Consider the following 19,725-nt stretch of genomic DNA (forward strand, 5'->3'; position numbering starts at 1 on the left):
GAAAAGGGCTCTCGAGATCGAAGTCATTGTTTCCAGGGTCCCTGCATCGGAGACACACAGCGTTATGCTTCTTTCGCGATTTCGACGGTTGATTTCCTTCTCTTGCAGCAGCGACTATCCGTAAGCGTAACCGGTGAGTGTGCAGCAGGCAGATTAGGAAAGGCAACGCAGGCTGCCCTCGTGTCACTTCGGCGCCTTCGGTTTTCTGCCCGGCATGCCTTTCCTTGACTTGTGCTTGTGCTGCCTTGCATGTCCCTGTCCCGTCCCCGTCTCTCTTCCCAGTCGGACCCGTGGCGCTGGCCAAGCTAATGTAGTGTGCGCGAGGGACATTCGTGTATCCGTAAGGTCGCGTTGAATATGACTTGGGTCGGGCGGCTGTTCTAATGTAGGAACGGGGCCGAGAGGGTCTTGGGTGGGTGTGGGCAGTCAAGTGACGGCTGAAGGTTTTGGGGGCCTACCGCTACCTCAGCGCGCAGCCAGTGGGATAGGGATCCTGTCATATTTGCGGACGGCGGTATCCCGAGATGTGACAGGAAGGGACTAAGGCGCCTGTGGACGTTGCTACCGCAGTGTTTCGACGAAGCCATCGTGGCTGCCCAATCCCCCGCCACGAGTAAGTCAGCTATGGATGCCCTGCTCCGCCGGTCTCCGGCGGGAGAAACGAATTCGATGACGGTTGATGATGACGGTTGATGAGGGCTGGTTGAGCTGCTTGAAATGAAGAGAGAGAGAGAGAGACGACGAGGCATCGTCTTATGATCACGATATGATGATGACTAGCCAAGGTGAATCCGTCGTATCTGATCTGACGGCTTGTTGGCGATAACACGAGAAGGAGCGGAAGAAACGGTTGGACGGGACGGTTGATCGATCATGAAGGGGTCAAAGGGCAAAGAGACACCCCCACAGCAACCCTGTGCGACCCCCCATGCCCCCATAAAAAGTGCGTGAGGTAGCTCAAGGCCCCTGATGTGGTTGGCGAAACAAGCGGCTGGCGGTGTTGGAAAGTGAGGGGCGGTGATTCAAGATGGAAGGCAACATGGCAATCGGCAATATCACGACGGGCCTTTGGTTGGCGTGTAGTTTTTGATGTGCTTGATGTGCCCCTCTTGCGGCAAGGCCGCCAAACCGGCTGGTGTCTGCCGGAGAGTGGGCGGCGGAGAAGGGCGCGCGCCAGTCAGAAGGCTCGCGCTAGACTTGGCGGCAGGTTGCGATTCCTCCAAGTTCCCGAGTTCACCTGAAGTTTCCCAAGTTCCCGCTCTGCTTCGTCGCGGCGGGTGGAGAAGGGGGGATCCCAGTCTTGACCGTGGAGGGTATGGCGTCACAGGCGCTGATCAGCCAATTTTTCGGCGGCAGGGGGTAGTCCAAAGGGTTGCCGTTGCTGCAGCTGGTTGGCCGCGGCCGAGGTGTGGAGGGTGAAAGACAATTGTACAGTACAGTGGGAGTACTGCGTCTCTCGTGCCGCTGCGGCAAGGTACTGGCTGCCTTGCACTGCGTGTGCATCTTCGCTCTGCGGTGCGGTGCGGTGCGTGTGTAGATTCAGGGGTCCCTCGATGACGAGAGGGGAGCTTGCGGTATCTGTACACGTGGAAATCAGGTCAGCAGCCGGCGGAGGTGAGGTCAGCGCAGGAAAAACAAAATTGTTGCTTCTGTCCCGCCATAGGCTTTGCTTTTGCCATGATGGCAGAGGTCATTCATGCCGTAGCAGTTTGCAGGGAGCTGACACCGTAGGAGTAGGGGTGCCGCCAACGGTCGCACAACGCCGAAAGTGACGATCGCGAGGGGAAACGATTAGAAATTAGAATGCGGTGAAGGATACGTCCGTGGAGTCAAGGCAAAAGCAAAGCTGATAGAGAGCACAGGGAGGAGAGGGCAAAATGAAATAAAAATCTTCTTCTCGAAGTGACAGATGGCTGGTTGATGGAGACAATGTGTCGGCAAGACTCCGTGTCACACACGTTAGTGCCGTCGACTAGTGTAGGTAGAAGAATTCGGAAAAGGTCGAAGTATCGTGAGTTTCAAGGTGAAGGACGGCGGATGCGGAGGAGATGAGCGGACAGAGGGGGCGGCGAGGGACAAGCGGCGGGTGAAGCACAAGGGCAGGGGAGAGGAGGGGGAGGAAAAAAAAAAAGAAGAAAAAAAAAAGGGAAAAAGGCACGTACCGAGTCAAGATGCGAGCACCTTAGCTTCACACTGTTCAGCGTCACAATGTGTGGGGAAAGAGCAGAGTGACATGTGGGCAGAAAAACATGCCTGAGGTTCAAGTCCCAAATTAGGCCCGGGACACCAAATTAAAGGACCCACTAAAAAGGCACGTACCGCTACATACTGCATGGCTTCCAGGAATCCAGGACAAAGAGACCAGTCAGAGTGCAAGAAAGAAAGGCAGGCGCGAAGGTGTCTCGGTGGGAAGCAGCAGTCCCCTGTTTTTAGCAGCTTCCATTGGGGAGGTACGGTGCCTCCTGGAAGCACCTTCCCTGATTCCTCCGTCATCGTGCCTTCCTGCTGCCAACCTCGCCGAGGAAGGAACTGCCCGAGTCTTAACTTTCAACAAGTGAGGTAGGCAGGCACTAGGTACGTACCGACTCGTGCCTTCCACAACGACAAGTGCCATGTTCAATCGGGGCTGGGAGAGGAAGGAAAACACAGCAAAGGAAAGGAAAGACCGCTGCAGTGGCTGCACAGACATGCAGGTGGGGGAGAGGGGGAGAGGGGGAGAGAGCTAGCATCCGTCCGTCTCAAGCACAAACATCACAAACACGCCGTCTACGCATGGTTTGAATGGCATCGAGCTGAAGCCCTCGTCAATCTCAATTCCAGTGTCGGTGTGTCTCTCCCCTGCACCCGCGAGCAGAACAACACCGGCAGACACCGGCTAGCGCCAGCACACCGCGGCAACAGACACCACCACCATCGTGGGTGGGTGCTGCATTCTCAGTTTTCTCGATTCAGCAGATCAACAACACCACGAGACCCCCCGAAACCCGGCATCTCTCCTGCTTGCATAAGGCAGACCTTCTTTCCGTACCGCCTGCATCATCGCAACCGTGTGTGTCACCGCCGATGAATACCTGACTGCGATAATGACCCGAGTTGCTCAAACGCAGAGGAAACAGGCGCGCATCTCATCGTCGTCTTGACCTCCATTTCACGTCACACAAGACAAGCCAGACAACTGGAACCCAGAAGTCACTGTGAATCGTTGCGATACTTCCTCAGGTCTGAGGTTCAGGTTCAGAAGCCGGCTCCATCACTCCCACCCACCGTTCGCCATCCACACCGGTCAACGGAGCACCACTCAACATCGCACACCGCACAGCCGTTGGAGCATATCTTCTGCCCATCGTCAATATCAACGTCGAGCTTCGGCTTCAGCTCCTCTCTCGCGCTCGAGTACCCGGGAGACAGACAACCGCAGCACTACCACAAGATCCGCAGTCCGCCCACCCACCACCGCTTTGAGGCGCACCGACCAACCAAAGCTGCAAATAGCCTCGCTCTCTCTCCAAGTAAACACCTGGCTACGTACCATAGTAGTGTAGAGAGACGCAACACAACAGAGTTGCAGAGACGATACGAATACAACAAAACGGTTGCGATAACATCATCCTGCTCCACACCGCCGCTTAAGCCAGTCGCCAACCCGTTACGGATCCCCTGCGCGCTGGTCCTGTCTCTTCCCTACTTCCTAGGACGTGTGCAGGGTACTTACTTGGCTACCCCTGTCGTGCCCATCCCTCACCCTCCTCCACCCTGACTGAACCCAAGCAATCCAAGGCTCCCAAGCCTTCGACAACCCTTGGGGATCACCCCCGTCCTACCCTCTTCTCAGTAACGACCATCATACCGCTCATCCTACTTACGACATTGGCCGAAGGGCACGAAGGCTCCAGCACCCCGATCGTCACCACAGGCCCAGCAGCGGGCAGTCATCACTCAAGAGCAGCGCTTGTCCCCCCCAAGTACCGCAGATCGCGGCCACTTGCTCGCCTGTAGACGTCAACTGTCGACCCAAACCCACACCCACACCCAGCCAAGCCAGCCATTGTCGCCCATTTCCTCCTGCTCTCTGCCATTCGCCATTGGCAATTTCTATTCCCATTCTTTTCCATTGTACTCCCGTCTGCTGTACAAAGTACCTTGAACGAACATACAAGGCGCTCAACGTACACTACATACACTACCGACACACACGACGTCGACGCAACCGCCTTGACTCTCGGTCGCAATCCCGTATTACTCCCACGACATTCCCACTCTCGGATCACCTATTCTCTGGGGCCTCTCTTCTCTTTTCTCTCGCTCCTCAAATTCCGATAGCCATTTCAGACCCCCACCCATCAAGGGCCAGCGTTTGCCAACAAGCAAAAGCCAGCAAACCGAACCAGTATTCGTACTGCGCAGTACCTAGGCACACCTCTACTTGGTAGGAAGGGTACTTAGCAGAGGAGACCACCCGGCGCGAGGCGAACCTGACGAGCACTCCACGAGCATCAAGAGAGACCCATATTCCACCACCTGGCGACAAGGAAGACAAGGGGAAGGGGAAAAATTCAAAGCGACTCCTCGACAACTCTGCCCAACCCAAAAACCCACCCACACCCACGAGACCTCGTCCCCCATTCATACCCTTTTGCGGCCCACCGCGCGTTTTTTTTCTCCCACTCTTGCCCGTCTTCTTGGGATTGTCTTCTTTTTCATCTGCTCTTCTTCCCTACCTCTCCCGCCCTCCGGCTCCTGTCCCTGTTTGAGAGACCGGTAGGACCCTACTTGCTTCCGGAATACAACCACCAATACCCCTACATTCCATAATACCTCACGCCCCATATACACCACCACCACCATCACCGCTGGCACCTTTGCAACCACCTGACTTTTTCTTCCTTCATCCTCGACTACCCCCTCTCCGCCACTGTTCGCTCACTGCACTAAGCCCTGACCCTGCTTGCATGGTGGCAAGACCCCGTTTCCCAACTTGGACCTGGTGACGGAGTACCATTCAATTCAACCACATTTGCCTTTTGAGCCGCCCTCTCGCACTCCTCCTGCTGCAGACAATCAATTTTCTGTACACCTACTCAACCGAATCCCACCTCCACTGATTCCGCGATAATCTTCACCGACAATCGGCACCGCGAAACAAGTCACAGCATCGCGACGACGATAATTCAGCATCATGGACAACGAACACCAAGAACAGCACGGCGAGTCGCACCTGCCTCCTCATATTGAGCGCTCCCACTCGAGCTCTTCCTCATCATCGGTCGACCACGAGCACGACGAGCCCCAGATCCACCAGCCTACCCCAATTCGCCCTCGTCTACCGAGCCGGAAGAGCAGTGGACCGCTAGTCGTGCCGAGGGATAGCTCAGCTGTTGGGCCAATCGACACCGAGTTTGGACCGGACGACGTGAGGGCAATGAGCCCGAGGAGGACGAGCGAAGACATTGAGGCTCTGGGCAGAGAGGCGAGGGAAGAGTTGAAGAGGTAAGGATTTGAACCACCACGCGTCACGTTGTGGACCTGAAGGCTAACCAGCGGTCTCCAGACACGCGAAGGCACTCCAAGAGTCCTTGCTCACCATCTTCAACCGCATCGAAGCCGTCCGCGAAGAGCACGACAAGCTCGACAGCAACAACAAGTTTCTCCAGAAGTACATTGGCGACCTCATGACCACCAGCAAGATCACCGCGCCACCAAGCAAGGGCAAGAAATAAGCTGTCGGCAAGACAGCGGCGGAAGAGGAGGATGATACACCCAGCATAGTCTGGTCCGCGTTGACACATCCACGAACGATCGGGACGCGAGATACACTTATTCGACCATCAGATTGAGGTCACCATCAGCCTGGCCAACCGAGCACACGGCACGGCTTTTCAGCCAACCATGGACATCCCACTACCCGGGCAAATTACCCCGGGGCGCTCGCTACACAGCATAATCGGACACAGCTCTCAGGATTCGAGGGCATGATACCCCTTGTGGCCGAGTTGGCCTACAGCGTTATATTCATCATTTCGTCTACGGCTTCGGCACGGTTACGGTATTGGAGTGGATAACAAAAACTTGCATCGGTTCGCGACTTGTACACTAACGATCATCATCATCATTGGGGTTCTCAACACCATCAAATGACACACTGGGCATTGGGTAGCATTAGGCGTCACGGTTACTGGTAAAAGGCTTCGGGCCTTGGGAATTATTACATTACGTTCGCATTTTTGTGTATATACCTGCTTGTAGGCGGAGAAGGCGTCGACCTTCAATTCAACCAAAGTTTTGTGGCAGACACCGTGAGTGGTGTGGTACATGCAACTGAGACATGCGACAACAGCAATGTACAGAGCAACGTAGAACACGAGATCGTCCAGCGGGTCGAATGCTCAATCTCACATTTCCAGTCTGCCGGCGTTCACGAATACATTACGGCTGTCAGAAATTTTACCGCCGCCACGCGACGATCCACCGCTTACGATACTCAAGGCTGCAACGACGTCATTCGCCACCCCGGGTACCAGTTACGTCGCGACCCGACCACCAGCCACCCGACAGAACACGGATGATGGAACACGAAATGGGGGAACACAGGACAACAAGCTCGGTCGGGTTTTGCCCAGACGGCATCAGCACGGGAGAGGAGGAAACTTCATCTGCAGCCACAGCTTTACGACAGACACCGACTGCCGCTAACGACCGTTCCACGAGACTTACGGGGGTACACCAGGGAGCGTCGGTCGCACGACGTCGACGTCGTTTGGATGGCTGACGGCGCGACACGACTTGACATCAGACGTGATTGGAGATTGGGCGCCGTATACATGACGATGGGCAGAGGAGTGTGGGAAGTCTGCTGGATTACATGCGTCCCGTCTACGCGCCGCCGACGGGGTTCTTTTTCGGGGGAAAGTCAATTAGCCTTTTTGGGGCCAACAGCCGACGAACCACGGACCGAATTGCTGTTGTGCGATGCTTATTTGCTCAGGGGGCGAAGAGGGCTGATGACGACATGTTGAGGGGAGGGGACGATCTGTCAGAAAGCGGTTGTAATCGGGGCCCCGGGAGGCGGGAAGGTTGGGCTGGGGGCTTGCGGGCTGGCGTTTGAGGGCCCGGTCGGGTTTGTCCACGACTGATCATCGGCGCGGGGGATGCTCGGCGAGGTTTGAAGAGTGTTTGGATGTTGAGGGGCTTGAGGACCCTGATGCTGTGTCGAATGTACATGGCGTATGTTCGTGATTTGTAGCGGGAGCGCATGCGAATTGTCATCATCATGTGATGGTGGCTTCATGTTGTTTGATTCTGGTGCGGGGAGGCAGTAGGAGAAGTACGCCGGCATGGCTCTTCGAAGATCATCCCGTCGCTTCGGCTTGAGGGGTGTGTGGTGATTTAGGTGTGCTTGGCGGCGCATGCAAGATGTCCTGCCGGTGATTGGGAAGGCTTGCAGGTTTTGTGTAGCAGTGCCGCTGAATCTAAGACGCCATCTTGCACGCCGAGTGTGCGCGCTGCAGGGCGCCGCCCTTGATGGCCGGTCGAACCACGTCTTCCGATATTGCAAAGTGGTCGACGTTCCGCGCCCGAGTGGCATTTCCGGCCCAAAAGGCCGGAAGGGTCCTCCCATCGGAGCCAGGTCCGGACGGGGTTCATCGCGATGCCTGGGCTTTTTCGGCCGGGGCCGAATTTTGAAAGGGTCCTGCCGGACTCGACCTAGTGCCTTTTTTAGGCCGCAACCAGCCCTGGGTATGGAGCGTTAGCGGGCAAGAAGAAACGGTCATTCTCATTTTTTACTCTTCATGTCTGGAATACCTCCCTTCTGTTGGTTTCTTGCACTCCCTGTCGTCGATGAGTGCGGGCAAATGACGTTTGCCAGCGATCGAGCGACACATTCTTCTCTGACTCTCCTGTTGGTTCCTGTTTTTTTGCACGTGGATTTAAGCTGTGGCGTAACTTGCGCCTGGCATGAGTCGCCAAAGGCACTCAAGGGAGAGGAGGGACATCGTACCATCGTGGCACGGGTCTGACACGGCAAGGCATTCAAGATATCAAATCGTGAGAACATTTGTTTCCTGTCTTTCCCTGTGAGACCATCGTGAGTTTGACAGCCGATGCGGCAAGAAACATCGGCTTGCGCAATTTCTCTCCTCTTCCACGGTCTTCAGCGCGGTGATTTCAAAACTACATGCGCCCAAGCCCCGCACATGGAATATATGTTCCGGCGAACATGACGCACTCCCGACCCTGAAAAGGGTCTCGGAAGTGGTTTATAAAGGGGGCGGCCTTCCAAGTCATGTCTATCTATTTCTTCATTCCAGAGTAGATAATTAGACTTATTTTGTCTTCCAAAGATCAGCCCATCGCACCACCACGCCACGGCAGATACCGCTCTGACACAAGAAAGACAAGAACAGCCGAACCGAAGCCGACGCCATCACGATGTCTCACCTCAAGTACTACGCCTACGAGGGTGTCGGCGAACGGAACCTGAAGACCTTTAGCTACAACCAGGCTGTGAGAGTGGGCGACAGGATTGAGTGCGCAGGCCAGGGTACGACGTCATCCACCCATCCCCTTCGTCCCTCCCTTCATGTCACCTTTCTCTCAAGTAACGTTGACTGACAACACAACGACGCAACAGGCGGCTGGGACCCCAAGACGGGTGAGTTCTTCAAGGAGATCAACGCGCAGATCGACCGGGCGTTCGAGAACGTCGAGCTGAACCTGAAAGACGCCGGCGGCAAGGGGTGGGAGCAGGTGTACCGCGTCAACTCGTACCACGTGCCCATCAACGACGAGGCGCTGGCGGCGATGGTGAGGAACTTCAACAAGTGGATGCCGAACCATAAGCCCATCTGGACGTGTGTGGGTGTGCCGAGGCTTGGGGAGGATGATATGAGGGTTGAGATTGAGGTTGTGGCGCATGATCCGGAGGGGGCTGCGAAGGCTGGGTCGGTATAGGATGATGATAGCAAATGAGAATCATGGGAGTGGTTGTGAAATCGGCGAATGTGCTGCTGTGTGCATGGTCAATGTCGCATCCGCTCAGGCGTCCTGGTTCTAGACACATTGGACATGATGTTGTCCATAATGTCCCAGTCAATCTCACCGGCAATTATGATTTCGAGTTCAGAAGAACCAGCGAACGCACATAAACCCCAAGGCCATCATCAGTCGCTGTGAGCCTTCGTTTCATATTTCCATTAAACGTCTAGTCTTATCTATGTGACAAGATTCCCCCAAAAATCCCCCATATTAGAACGCCGAATTCGCAACCATTTTCGCTTCAATGGATAAGGCGGAAGTTCTCTCAACTATACAAGTTTGAAGGGTATATCCGCATGCAACTACCTTGCCCTCTTACACAGGCAGGTCTCTTATGCCTTGCCGGCCTGGACGAGGAGGGCGGCGTGCTGCTCGGGGTGGGTCTTCTCGACGTTGCCCTTGGCCATCTTCTTCATGAGCATGTTGGCCTCGATGTCGACCTCCTCGCGGAGGATGAGGTTGGCGCCCTCGTTGACGACGCGCCACTTGCCCTGGATGACGAGGGTGCCGACGGGGGGCTTGGCGTTGACGAGGGTGTCGACGCCGTCCTCGAGGTTGCTGATGGTCAGCTGGTAGGTGGTCTGGCCGATGGGCTTCTTGTCGGTGACGGAGTAAGTGGCGGACTGGCCGAGGCCGACGGAGCCGGACTCGAGCTTGTAGGAGACGAGGGCCGGGCAGAGAGTCTTGACCATCAGGTCGTGGTTGTGCATGGCGGCGAGGACCTGGTTGCGGTCGACGCCGGCGGGGACGGGGGTGGAGACGACGGTGGAGGGCATTTTTGCGGTGTTGGGTAGTTGGTTCGGAGGAGGAAGATGAAGAGAGCGAGGGAGAGTTGAGTGAGTGAGTGTGTGTGTATGTTTGTTGTGGGAAAGTGGTGGAGAGTGAAGCTGGAGATGCACGATGACCAAACACCGCCCCGGGAAGGTTCTTATAGATGTCTCTCCATGCCTTCGCTCAGGCCGGGCGTTCGTGTCTCGTGGTATCTTCAGACGACTTAAGAGGCTACGGTGCCTTTTGCTCCTCCGGCACGTCTGTCTCCCCTGACCATCACCCTTCACATCCACGCCGGACCATCCCCCTAATGCAGACAAGACAAGAACGACGCGCACCGTTACGCCGCTGACGGTTTGAGATTCGCGGTGTTCGCTGGTTCACGGTGGTGGTGGTGGGGGGTGAGGAGAGATGGGAAGGGGAGGCCAGTGCCCGCGAGTTGCAGGAGACGCAGGCAAGGAGGCTAAACTGGCACCGGGCCGGCCGTGCCCCGGCCGTGCTCCCGCCGAGCCGGACGTTGGGGCATGGAGCTAAGCAGACGTGAGGCTTGCGGCGCTAGCGCGGCGCGGTGGGCTTTTTCTTTTCTTGGGCTGTTGGGGTTGTGAAAATAGGTCGGCGGGCATCCGTGGAGAAGTCCGCCTGTGAGTGCGGGATGTCTCTCTCACCAGCCGCAGGATTCAGGGGGAAAGGGGAGACAGCGATAGAAAACCATCATGTCGGCATGCCAGATTGGTGCCTTGGTGTCGAAGCAAATATCGGAGACATGATTCTGTTGGTTTGCCACGGTAGATGCAGTGTGTTTGACGTGGTCTTTGATCAGAGTGTTTCAACCCCAGAAACATGGTTTCTTTGTGACCCGGTGGTGGTGTGCGTGCCAAAAGACCGTCGGCCGCCCAAATGTGGCCAAACACGTTTGCAGGATGATATCAACTGTGCCAATCAAGGCACAGTTCGTCCGAGAAATGCAGCCAAGTAACCATCTCACACGCGTGTCACTCCTCTCTGCAGAGACTTGACGCGGCCCTGGTCATTTCGAGAGGGCCCGAACGAGCCTTGGCATCTGTGGGAAGCTTTGAACTGTCTGCAGCTCTTTGAACCCCTAATTTCATCTCAAGTGCGATTGAGTCTTGACGGAGGGGGTGAGGGAGGAGTAGGGCGATGGCGCAGATCTCTGCTGGCCCAGCTAGTCCGGTCCCCCGATTTTGGCGGCCAGTTGAGGCTCAACCAAGGCCGTTTGATCAAGGTGCCCGGCATAATCATCTCTCTCCGTGTGACCCCCGCATAATGTCTTAGATCCGGTGAAGATGGATTAGTCCGTTTATCAAGATCATCGCGGGCCGAGATTGTTGGGTTGGCTGACTTCCTCCACGTAAGCGTCGCGTCGCATCCGGCAGATGGAAACACGTCCAATATGACCGCTCCCCAACCCCAAACAGCATCATTCTCAATCTCCTCAAACACATAGGTCTGAGTGTGTCCTTGCATAGGGCCAGACGGGAGGCAGCGATCGGCATGGCACCGGACTTGGGTTTGGGGGTGGTCGTCGGTGCGTTTGCTTTTTTAGATGCGTGGCGCTAAAACGAGGCAGGCCAGAGGCAGCACGCAGCACGCAGGAACCGCTGTCTGTCCGTGTCCCTCTCGGTCCATGGCGTCGCGCCCGCCTCTGTTTATGACGGAGCGGGATGTCAATTTCGGGGCTTCGCGGTTGAGATGTTGGGCGCGGGGAGGATCTGCGGTGCGTTGGAAAACATGCGATTCTGAGATAGGGGTCCAGGGGAAGGATTGTAAAGGATGAAGATGCTCTGGGGCGACATGAGTGAATTCGACCCAGCTCTGTGATTGAGAGCGCCGGCTGCCTTGGCGGTTCGTGGATGCCTGAGTTGTAGCACTTGGTCTCGAGCAGCGTATCAACGTGAAAGCTGCTGCTATGGTACCACGCTGATTTGTTGAAGTCGGCTGTGGTCGTTGCGAGGAGCTGAGTGGTTCTTGGCGACAGGATAGGATGAACTGTCTCGGCGCTAGGCCGCGGAGTGACGTCCTGTTAGAGTTCTATTTTGGGTTTTGCTTCCGATGTGAGCCCCGAGCTGATGAGACCTAAGCCTAAAGCTTCCAGCAACAGGAGCGGCCTCCCGTAGTCCATCACTCTTTTCATATTGGTAGATAAATGGCATGGCGATCCCTCAATTCCAATAGTTGTCGACTTGTTCAGTTGGCGCTGTTGGTTCTATTTGATCGCCGCTGACTTGTATTAACCCGAGGCTGCCTTCAAGAAGCACTCAATAAGACACAGCAAAACGGCTCTTTTTGACGCATAGATCTCGACAGAACTCACGTTTGCAGGCTCCTGACGATCATGACACCTTTCGTTCTGGCCGCAAAGATGAAAGTGCTGACTTGGAGGGCCTCCCTAGAGAGTGGTTGAGTATTTTCTCCAACAAAGAGGTAAATGTTCCTCACAGGTATTTGAGCAGTCTTGTAAGTCGATATGCGTCAGTACATATCTTCGGAAAATGCTCAACATCCCACCAAGCGATGCTTTTCAACATTTCTTCAGTGTTCCCCTACCCATGCCCTTCAAAGTACTTTATTCCCGGCAATGACAGTCTTACATCCCAACCAATCATAAACCTTCACCTGTGACGTAGAGGGCAAGCGGCGGGGGGTCCGCGGGATACATATTCCGCTCAGCTTAGTAACCCTTCTCCAAACTCCATGTGATTGGCCCCGCACGTTTGCTTCTCAGTGAAAGAGCGGGTCCGTCAGACGACAGACACAAGCCACGGCGAAGGGGCAGAAGGGGGACATCTCGTTGCTGGACTCTTCCCTCGTCGCAACCAGAGGAATCTGTATTCCGCTCTCTCCGCGTGCTCCAGACCGTTCAACCGATTCTGTGAACACACCCTTGCAAACCCGCATCGGCCAGCTTGAATCTCCGCCTCCGTCCGTCATCTTGGCCGCTATGCCCCAACCGTCAACGGAGCGGGCCGCGAGCCAACCGAAGCGCAGGTACACCTCGAAGGCCTGCGAAGAGTGCAGGCGTCGCAGGGCAAAGGTGGGTGGATTCTCCTCCCTCTTTCTATATTGTCTCATCACCCATGTCTGCTCGTTCTGTTTCCTCTTCTGGTGACATAAGAAAGGATGTTGACATCATACCTAACCCCGGCTTATTAGTGCGATGGACAACGCCCCGTGTGTACCCGCTGCTCCGAGCGCAACATCAATTGCATGTACAGGAGTGAGGAGGACGGCCGCAAGCCCGCTTCAAAGTCGTATGTGCAGCTCTTGAGGAACAGGATCGACCTGCTGGAGGCCGTCTTGCAGTCTCACTCCATCGACATCGAGGCCTCCGTTGCGCAACTCACCGCTGCGGGGACCACCCCACAGCTCAATCCCGTCTCGACCGCGTTGGCGGCAGGGAGCAGCGACCCGGCGCTGGCTGGTCTGAGTCCGTCGGCGTTTGATGACCTCTGCACAACGTTCGAAGGGGCGTTGTCTCTAGATGAGTCGGTGAATTACGACCAGGATGGAGAGATGCGATACTTTGGACCGTCAAGTGGGCGGTTGGAGTTTCAGACTGGTGAGTGCTCTTCTCAACCTATGTTGATTTGAGATTGAGGTATTCACATGTGCGAAGAAACCACACCCGAAGCCGAAGATCAAGAAAGCAGTCCTGCAACAACGAAATCTGTGGAATCGAACTGCTATATTCTCCCACTCGAGAGACTTGAGAGTGAAAACTATCCAGAAGACCTTACAAATGAGCTGATTGACTTGTTCTTTGAGTACCAAAACCCATGGTGCCAGATTGTCGACGAGAAGCTCTTCAGACAGAGCATGAAGACCAAAGGACGCTATTACAGCCCTTGCCTCCTCAACTGCATTCTCGCTCTAGGGTCACGATACACTGATAGGATTGATGTACGCCTGCGACCCGAAGACCAGAATTCGGCCGGCAAGCCGTTTTTGCAAAAGGCAGAGGTGCTCCTCCACAAAGACATGAAACGCCCGTCCATCACAACCATTCAATCAATGTCAATTCTGGTTGGGGTTTACGTTGTAGGTTATCTCACTCACCGGTTGTATCGTTGGATACTGATAACAGATATTAGTCATATGGTTGCGATACTGCCGGTTGGCTACATCAAGGGATGGCAAATCGCTTGGCTCTCGACATGGGCCTTAATGTTGACGCTACATCTCTGGCTGGCTCAAATCTCATTCCTACCGAAGAAATTGAACTTCGGCGGCAGATGTACTGGGCACTGTACTGTGATGACAAACTCGCGGCTATTTACACTGGCCGTGTTTGCAACTTCTTGGTGCGTGCGATGACTCATTTCAGATGAACCCCCAGCTAACATATCACAGGACGTCCAAGGAGCAGTTAATCTCCCTTCAGTGCCAGAACGGATGAGTGACGGTACAACAGACGCCAACGAAATGACTCGATGCACCAAACACATTCTTGTTCACCGAGCACTCATTGGTCTCTGCCGCATTCTCGAAAACATCCTGCTCGCCCTGTGAGTTCCGTACTCCCGCCTCATCATGGGCAATGGGACTAATCTTCTCAGCTACGCCCCAAAACCACTATACAAAGGGCCCCAAAGGATATCCTTCCTCCACTCGTGCACCCTCGAGCTCAAGACGTGGTTCTACGAACTCCCAGCAGACCTGCGCATCGACCGCCCCAACGACATCCCCCAGGTCTACACGCTCAACATGGTCTACCACACCTGCTGCATCCTCCTCTTCAAACCCTTCCTCCTGCGCCCGAAGCAGACCACCACCGCGCCCAAGACGGACGCCATCAAGCGCGCAGAAACCCTCTGCATCGAGTCCGCGAAGCGCATCTGCCTCGCCAGCAAGAAATACCGCCAGGTCTTTGGCGGCTTCCGCAAGAGCCCCATCTCCGCGACGCACTGCATCCTCACGGCGTCGCTGGTGCTTATCCAGTACGCGAGCCCGGACCCAGATATGAGCAACAGCGGGCGGCCGTGCTGCACGCCGTACATTGAGATGTGCCTCGAGGTCCTCGGCGAGCTGTCGACGTCGTGGAACCCGGCGGGGCGCATGCGGTCGGACCTGATCAAGCTGCTGTACCAGAAGTACCCGGAGCGCATCCCGCACTCGCTGCTGCAGCAGTGCGCCCCGGACAAGAGCTGTGCGGCGGCGGCGGCGGCGGCGTGTGTGGGGCCGATGAGGGAGAAGGCGTCGGCGTCGGCGGCGGCGGCGCAGACGCATCCGTTGCAGACGCATCCTACGCTAGAGCAGAATTTATGTCCGCTGATGAATATGTTGGATGCGGATTTCAGCTGGGAGGCGGTGAACCAGGCGCCGCAGACGGCTCCGTTCAGCGATGCGTCTGAGTCTGTTTACAATACGCAGTTTGCGCTGGCAGATTCGATTATGGATGTCGAGGATGGTGGTCAGAATCTGATGGATGATGCGTTCTGGGCAGGGGTGAACTTTGACTTTAGCTATGAGGCGCAGTCATAGAATTTGGGACAGAGATGCTATGGAATGGATGAAAGAGTCCTTGTAAGTCGAGGAGTGTTCACCTGGTGCCCTGTTGTTGCGTGTGGGTGAAGTCAACCTCATTGCGATAATCATTCATCAACTCCGGAGCAACAGAAGTGGCAAATGCGTTTACGCTATCAAAAAGAGGCATCACCAAGTTGCTATGATGAAGTAAAAGGCCAGGAAGATTAATGGTATGTCCATTGAAAAGAATATGTACCTCGTCGCAGACCAACGATGGGCAGTATACACAAAGAAGAAATAAGTGAGCGTGCTATGTACAGCCAAGGGGTTTCACCATCACAGTCCCTTCACCACCAACGATCCATAAAACTCATCGTCCCCAGCTCAGTAAACCGCCGGGGCGAGAGAGTTGACGTAGATCTCGAGGTTGGTGTACCCGCCGGCCCCAATCTTCATACCGTCAGACTTGTCGTTGGCGTTCAGCCCGTTCGCAGTCTCGTACTCGTCGGGGATACCATCACCGTCGGTATCCTTCTTGGCCGTGCCGGCCTCGATGGTGCCGACGCCGCCCATGGTGGCCTCGTCGGAGATGAGGGCGCCGGACTTGCCGTAGGAGGCGATCTGCTTGACGAGGGCGGCGTCGACGGCGTCGCGGGCGATGGAGGCGCCGACCTTGGCGGAGACGTGGGTGACGGCGTCGGCGGGGGAGAGCAGCTTGGCGGGGGCGGGGTAGGCGAAGGCGGTGGTCTGGATGGCCATGTTGGAGTAGCAGGTGGTGGACTCGCAGAGGGCGGCGCCGTTGAGGACGCCGTCCTTGTTGGAGTCGTAGAAGTTGTTCTTGACGTAGCCGCGGAAGTTGGCGTTGCCGCGGGTGAAGGCGGTGACGGAGGTGGAGGGGCCGGAGATGAAGTAGTTGTTGATGATGTTGGCATAGCTGGGGGTTTGATGTTAGTTTTGATGATTTGGTGAAGAGAGTGGAGGAGTAGTCTTGGTGATGGGGAGACTTACCTTGCACCATCGCTGTCTCCAGCAATGTAGCCACCACCGCCGCCCCAGTTGTAGACAACGTCTATTCGTAGATTAGTATCAGAGCTTCTTGGAGTTTTGATGAAGCCACGAGCCAACTTACTGTTCTGGAAATCGTTGACGCCCTTGACCTTCGGGTTGCGCGTCTTATTATCGATATAAGCGTTGCGGAACAGCGAAACACCGCCGGTGTTGGTCTGCATCAAGCCGCCGCACGAGTGCGTCTCCAGGCCCTGCGCGATGATGGAGTCGGAGATGGTGACGTTGGACACCTCGCCGTTGATCGAAAAGGTCTCGTCGCGGCCCCACGAGACGGAGACATGATCAAAAATCATGTTGTTGCCGTCGGCGATGGTGATGGCGTCCTTGCCCGAGTCGCCGCCCTTGCCCATGCGGATGCGGATGTAGCGCACGATGGCGTTGTTGGCGTTGCTCCAGCTGAAGCCGTTGCCGTAGACGGTGATGCCGCCGCCGGGCGCCGTCTGGCCGGCGATGTAGATGTTCTTGGACACGACGATGCGCGAGCTGATCTTGATCACGCCGCCGACGTCGAAGACGACGATGCGGTTGGCTTGGGAGACGGCATCGCGGAGGGAGCCGGTGCCGGAGTCGCTGTGGGTGGCCGTGTTAGTCGGGGGACGGAAGGACTAATAGGTGAGGGTGGAGCCGACGCACTTTAGGTTCGTGACCTTGTAGACGGAGCCGGTGCGGCCGCCGACGGAGTAGCGGCCGAAGCCCTCGGCGCCGGGGAAGGCGAGGACGTCGGCGCGGGCGGCGATTCTAGAGCCGGTCCAGCCGGTGACACCGCACCCGACGCTGTGGGTTTGATCAGCACTCTGCGCGTCGGAAACATTTTCGCAACATCAGACGATGTCGCATTTAGGGGTCTCTGTTGCTGCTTACGATGGGTCCTGGCACGGGAGAGCGGCGGCGAGGGTAGCCGCGGCGGCCAGGAGAGAGATGGAAGCCTTCATGGTTGGGTTGGGGGAAGAATCGAAACAAAGAGTGTACCAGACAGCTTAAAACAGGAGGGATATACGAAGGATAGCGAATGAAACCAACGGGACTGCTGGGAAGGGGGGTGTTTTCGGCAAGCAGGACGAAGCAAAGCGAGGAAAAGGCAGAACACGGCCTGAAGAACCGTGGGTCCTTGGTTTGGTTTTGTAGGTCGTTGCCGTGTTGCAACGGCGATGGGCTATTCACTGTCCACCAAGGGAGGCACGCTGGATTGAGGCGCTCAGGGGCGCGGCAGGACGGGAAAGGTCATCTGGCCGTGACGAGACGGGACATTGGAGGGTGACAGGCGACGGCTGGATCTGGCATGACGGTCGTGGTTGCTTGTTCGGGGAAGCGAACGACCGGGATCTCAACTCAATACACAAGCCGTTCATGGGCTAACATACAAGTACAGCAGGCATTGCTTCTCCTGTCAGGACGTTTCTCAGGCCTCGTGGGACTGGAGCCAAAGTGCCCACAGGTTTCCAGATTCCGTGCAGTAGCGCCCAGCTCAGACAGGAGAAAATACGCATGTCGGAACGATCCTAGGGCGATTGGTGGGAATGGCAATGGTTCGGAGGCACTTCAGCGGTCCTTCGGGGGCAGAGACAGGCAGGATGTGTGCCCGTTTTCGCAGCGCTGATGTGGGGAATCCCTGCGGTTTTGTGCTGTTTGGGTGATATTGAAGGGGCAGCGACAGGGCCTGTCGGGGCCGGGGACACGGGGCCACGGAGGTTTTCAGATTGATGAGGGCGCCGGAGGGTGGTGTTTGGGTGACATGGAGCTGGAAATACGAGGGCAGAGGGAGGAGGGGAGGGGGAGAAAATCTCTTGAGATGCGGTTAAGGTTGAGGGGCGAAGCATGGCGGATGAGTTTCTTCCCACCTGTCGGACGTCATTGTCGATATTGAGTGTTGAAAGTCTATTGTGATGTGACACATGGCTATTCTCAGAGCGGACGAAAATATGCATGTTCTGAGAGCCGGTTCCGCGATGAAAGTGGCAGGTAATTCGTGTGCTGAGTGGAAGAGCGACGTTCTACATTCTTACTGCTGTGGAAGCTTGTATCAACCATGTCGTTTGTTGATGTTGATTAGCATCGTTCTCGTTCTCATCAACCTAACCCAAGGATACATCTTTCCATCTTGACTGCAGTGGGCTCATTCGGCCTTCCGTGCAACTTAAGCAACATAGCCCTAGGTGATCCGGTATCCGTTCTCCTTGTAACTTCTCGAAACTAGTAGGAGTGGTCAAAGTAAAGTCTCAACCGGCAGCTCAACCGATGAGCCTCAGATCGGTCGTCAATCGCGCTTCACCTGCCATCCGATCTCATTTGAGACGCTGTGGCCAGTAGCAGCAAACAGCCCCCGGTGTGGCTGAGACGGAGGATGTTGAGAGCATCTTTGTCATCACTCTTTGGATGAGGAGGAGGAAGGGGGCCCGGCAGTTGGAGCAACACAAGACGGACGACGGTGCCGAAGAGAGCTTGGAGCGCACGCGTCTTTGATGGGGCACGGCGGCGGCCGGTCCAGTCTGGATGGCACGGCGAAAAGAGGAGAGCGCCGACGAGCGCTAACGAATTCTCAAAACGAGGGGCGATGTCGGAGCAGGAGGGCCGCTGGGAGCTGCAAAGCTTTTTTTTTTCTCTTCCTGTCTGGCAGGTCACGAGGCGATTGAGTTTTGGGGACTCAGTCACGTGGCCGCCAGGCTACTGAGGCCTCTCAGTGTTTTCTTTTTGCTCGTTCTTGGTTGCTGAGACAGAGTTCAGAGCCAAAAAAGAATGCGACCGCACGACAGCGAATGAGGTGTCTTCGGCAAGTCATTCGCAGGGTCTGGCCGGGGATTGCTACCCCTCTTCTTCAGACAGCGAGCAGTAGCAGAAACGTCTGGAAAAATCGGAGAATGGATGAAGGGACTGAGGAACGACTAGAGTAGGACAGGGCCGTTCTCAGTGAATCCCATGGAGTTGCCTTCAGTATGGACGAAGCTGCTTGAGTCACCTGCAACTCGGTGCCTTGCTGTGGCACATGGCACAAAGTTGGGCTGCGCACTGCCTCAGCAACTGTCGAGTCTCTCTCATCATACATCAAAACTTCCGGGCTAATGAATGACCGCGGAACGTTGAAGGCTATGCGCGATTGAACAAGTGATGGATCGGGCCAAAGCCGGCGGCTCGGCTTTCGACTTCCGCGTGGTCCGCGGGCCACGATGCCCTCAACATACCTTGGGTAGGCCACACATGGAATGAAGTCCCGATGGCAGAGACTCAACAACTGGTCGTAGCCAGGAAAGGCACGGGCGAGTTCCGGCTTGTTCTGACCGCTGAATCCAGCCAGGACATGTGCAGGGTGAAACAAATTAGCAAACGCACCGTTTAATGCACATGGCTTAAACATGCCAAAGGCGGCGATCAGAG

General features: G+C 55.9%; 5 protein-coding genes across 5 annotated transcripts; 3 read left to right on the forward strand and 2 right to left on the reverse strand.

Annotated features, from left to right (window-relative positions):
• Positions 1-5,176: 5,176 nt before the first annotated feature.
• CGCS363_v000096 (uncharacterized protein) lies at positions 5,177-5,717 on the forward strand (the record flags this gene model as incomplete). Its single annotated transcript, XM_036631945.1, has 2 exons — positions 5,177-5,487; positions 5,549-5,717. The coding sequence occupies 2 exons, from the start codon at positions 5,177-5,179 to the stop codon at positions 5,715-5,717; spliced, it is 480 nt and encodes a 159-aa protein (XP_036502793.1).
• A 2,710-nt stretch (positions 5,718-8,427) lies between these two features.
• Positions 8,428-8,949, forward strand: CGCS363_v000097 (RutC family protein; the record flags this gene model as incomplete). Its single annotated transcript, XM_036631946.1, has 2 exons — positions 8,428-8,539; positions 8,630-8,949. 2 exons carry the CDS (start codon positions 8,428-8,430, stop codon positions 8,947-8,949), a joined length of 432 nt encoding a protein of 143 aa, XP_036502792.1.
• A 416-nt stretch (positions 8,950-9,365) lies between these two features.
• On the reverse strand, positions 9,366-9,809 carry CGCS363_v000098 (uncharacterized protein; the record flags this gene model as incomplete). The annotated part of the gene is made up of 1 exon (XM_036631947.1): positions 9,366-9,809. One exon carries the CDS (start codon positions 9,807-9,809, stop codon positions 9,366-9,368), a length of 444 nt encoding a protein of 147 aa, XP_036502795.1.
• A 2,954-nt stretch (positions 9,810-12,763) lies between these two features.
• Positions 12,764-15,303, forward strand: nirA-2 (Nitrogen assimilation transcription factor nirA; the record flags this gene model as incomplete). The annotated part of the gene is made up of 6 exons (XM_036631948.1): positions 12,764-12,856; positions 12,976-13,381; positions 13,439-13,860; positions 13,914-14,123; positions 14,173-14,327; positions 14,379-15,303. 6 exons carry the CDS (start codon positions 12,764-12,766, stop codon positions 15,301-15,303), a joined length of 2,211 nt encoding a protein of 736 aa, XP_036502794.1.
• Positions 15,304-15,672: 369 nt separating this feature from the next.
• Positions 15,673-17,288, reverse strand: plyC-0 (putative pectate lyase C; the record flags this gene model as incomplete). Its single annotated transcript, XM_036631949.1, has 5 exons — positions 15,673-16,222; positions 16,297-16,357; positions 16,418-16,926; positions 16,990-17,130; positions 17,218-17,288. 5 exons carry the CDS (start codon positions 17,286-17,288, stop codon positions 15,673-15,675), a joined length of 1,332 nt encoding a protein of 443 aa, XP_036501041.1.
• Positions 17,289-19,725: the final 2,437 nt, after the last annotated feature.

Source organism: Colletotrichum siamense, assembly GCF_013390195.1.
Source record: "Colletotrichum siamense strain Cg363 chromosome Unknown KSG_Cg363_contig01, whole genome shotgun sequence".
Taxonomy (NCBI): domain Eukaryota; kingdom Fungi; phylum Ascomycota; class Sordariomycetes; order Glomerellales; family Glomerellaceae; genus Colletotrichum; species Colletotrichum siamense.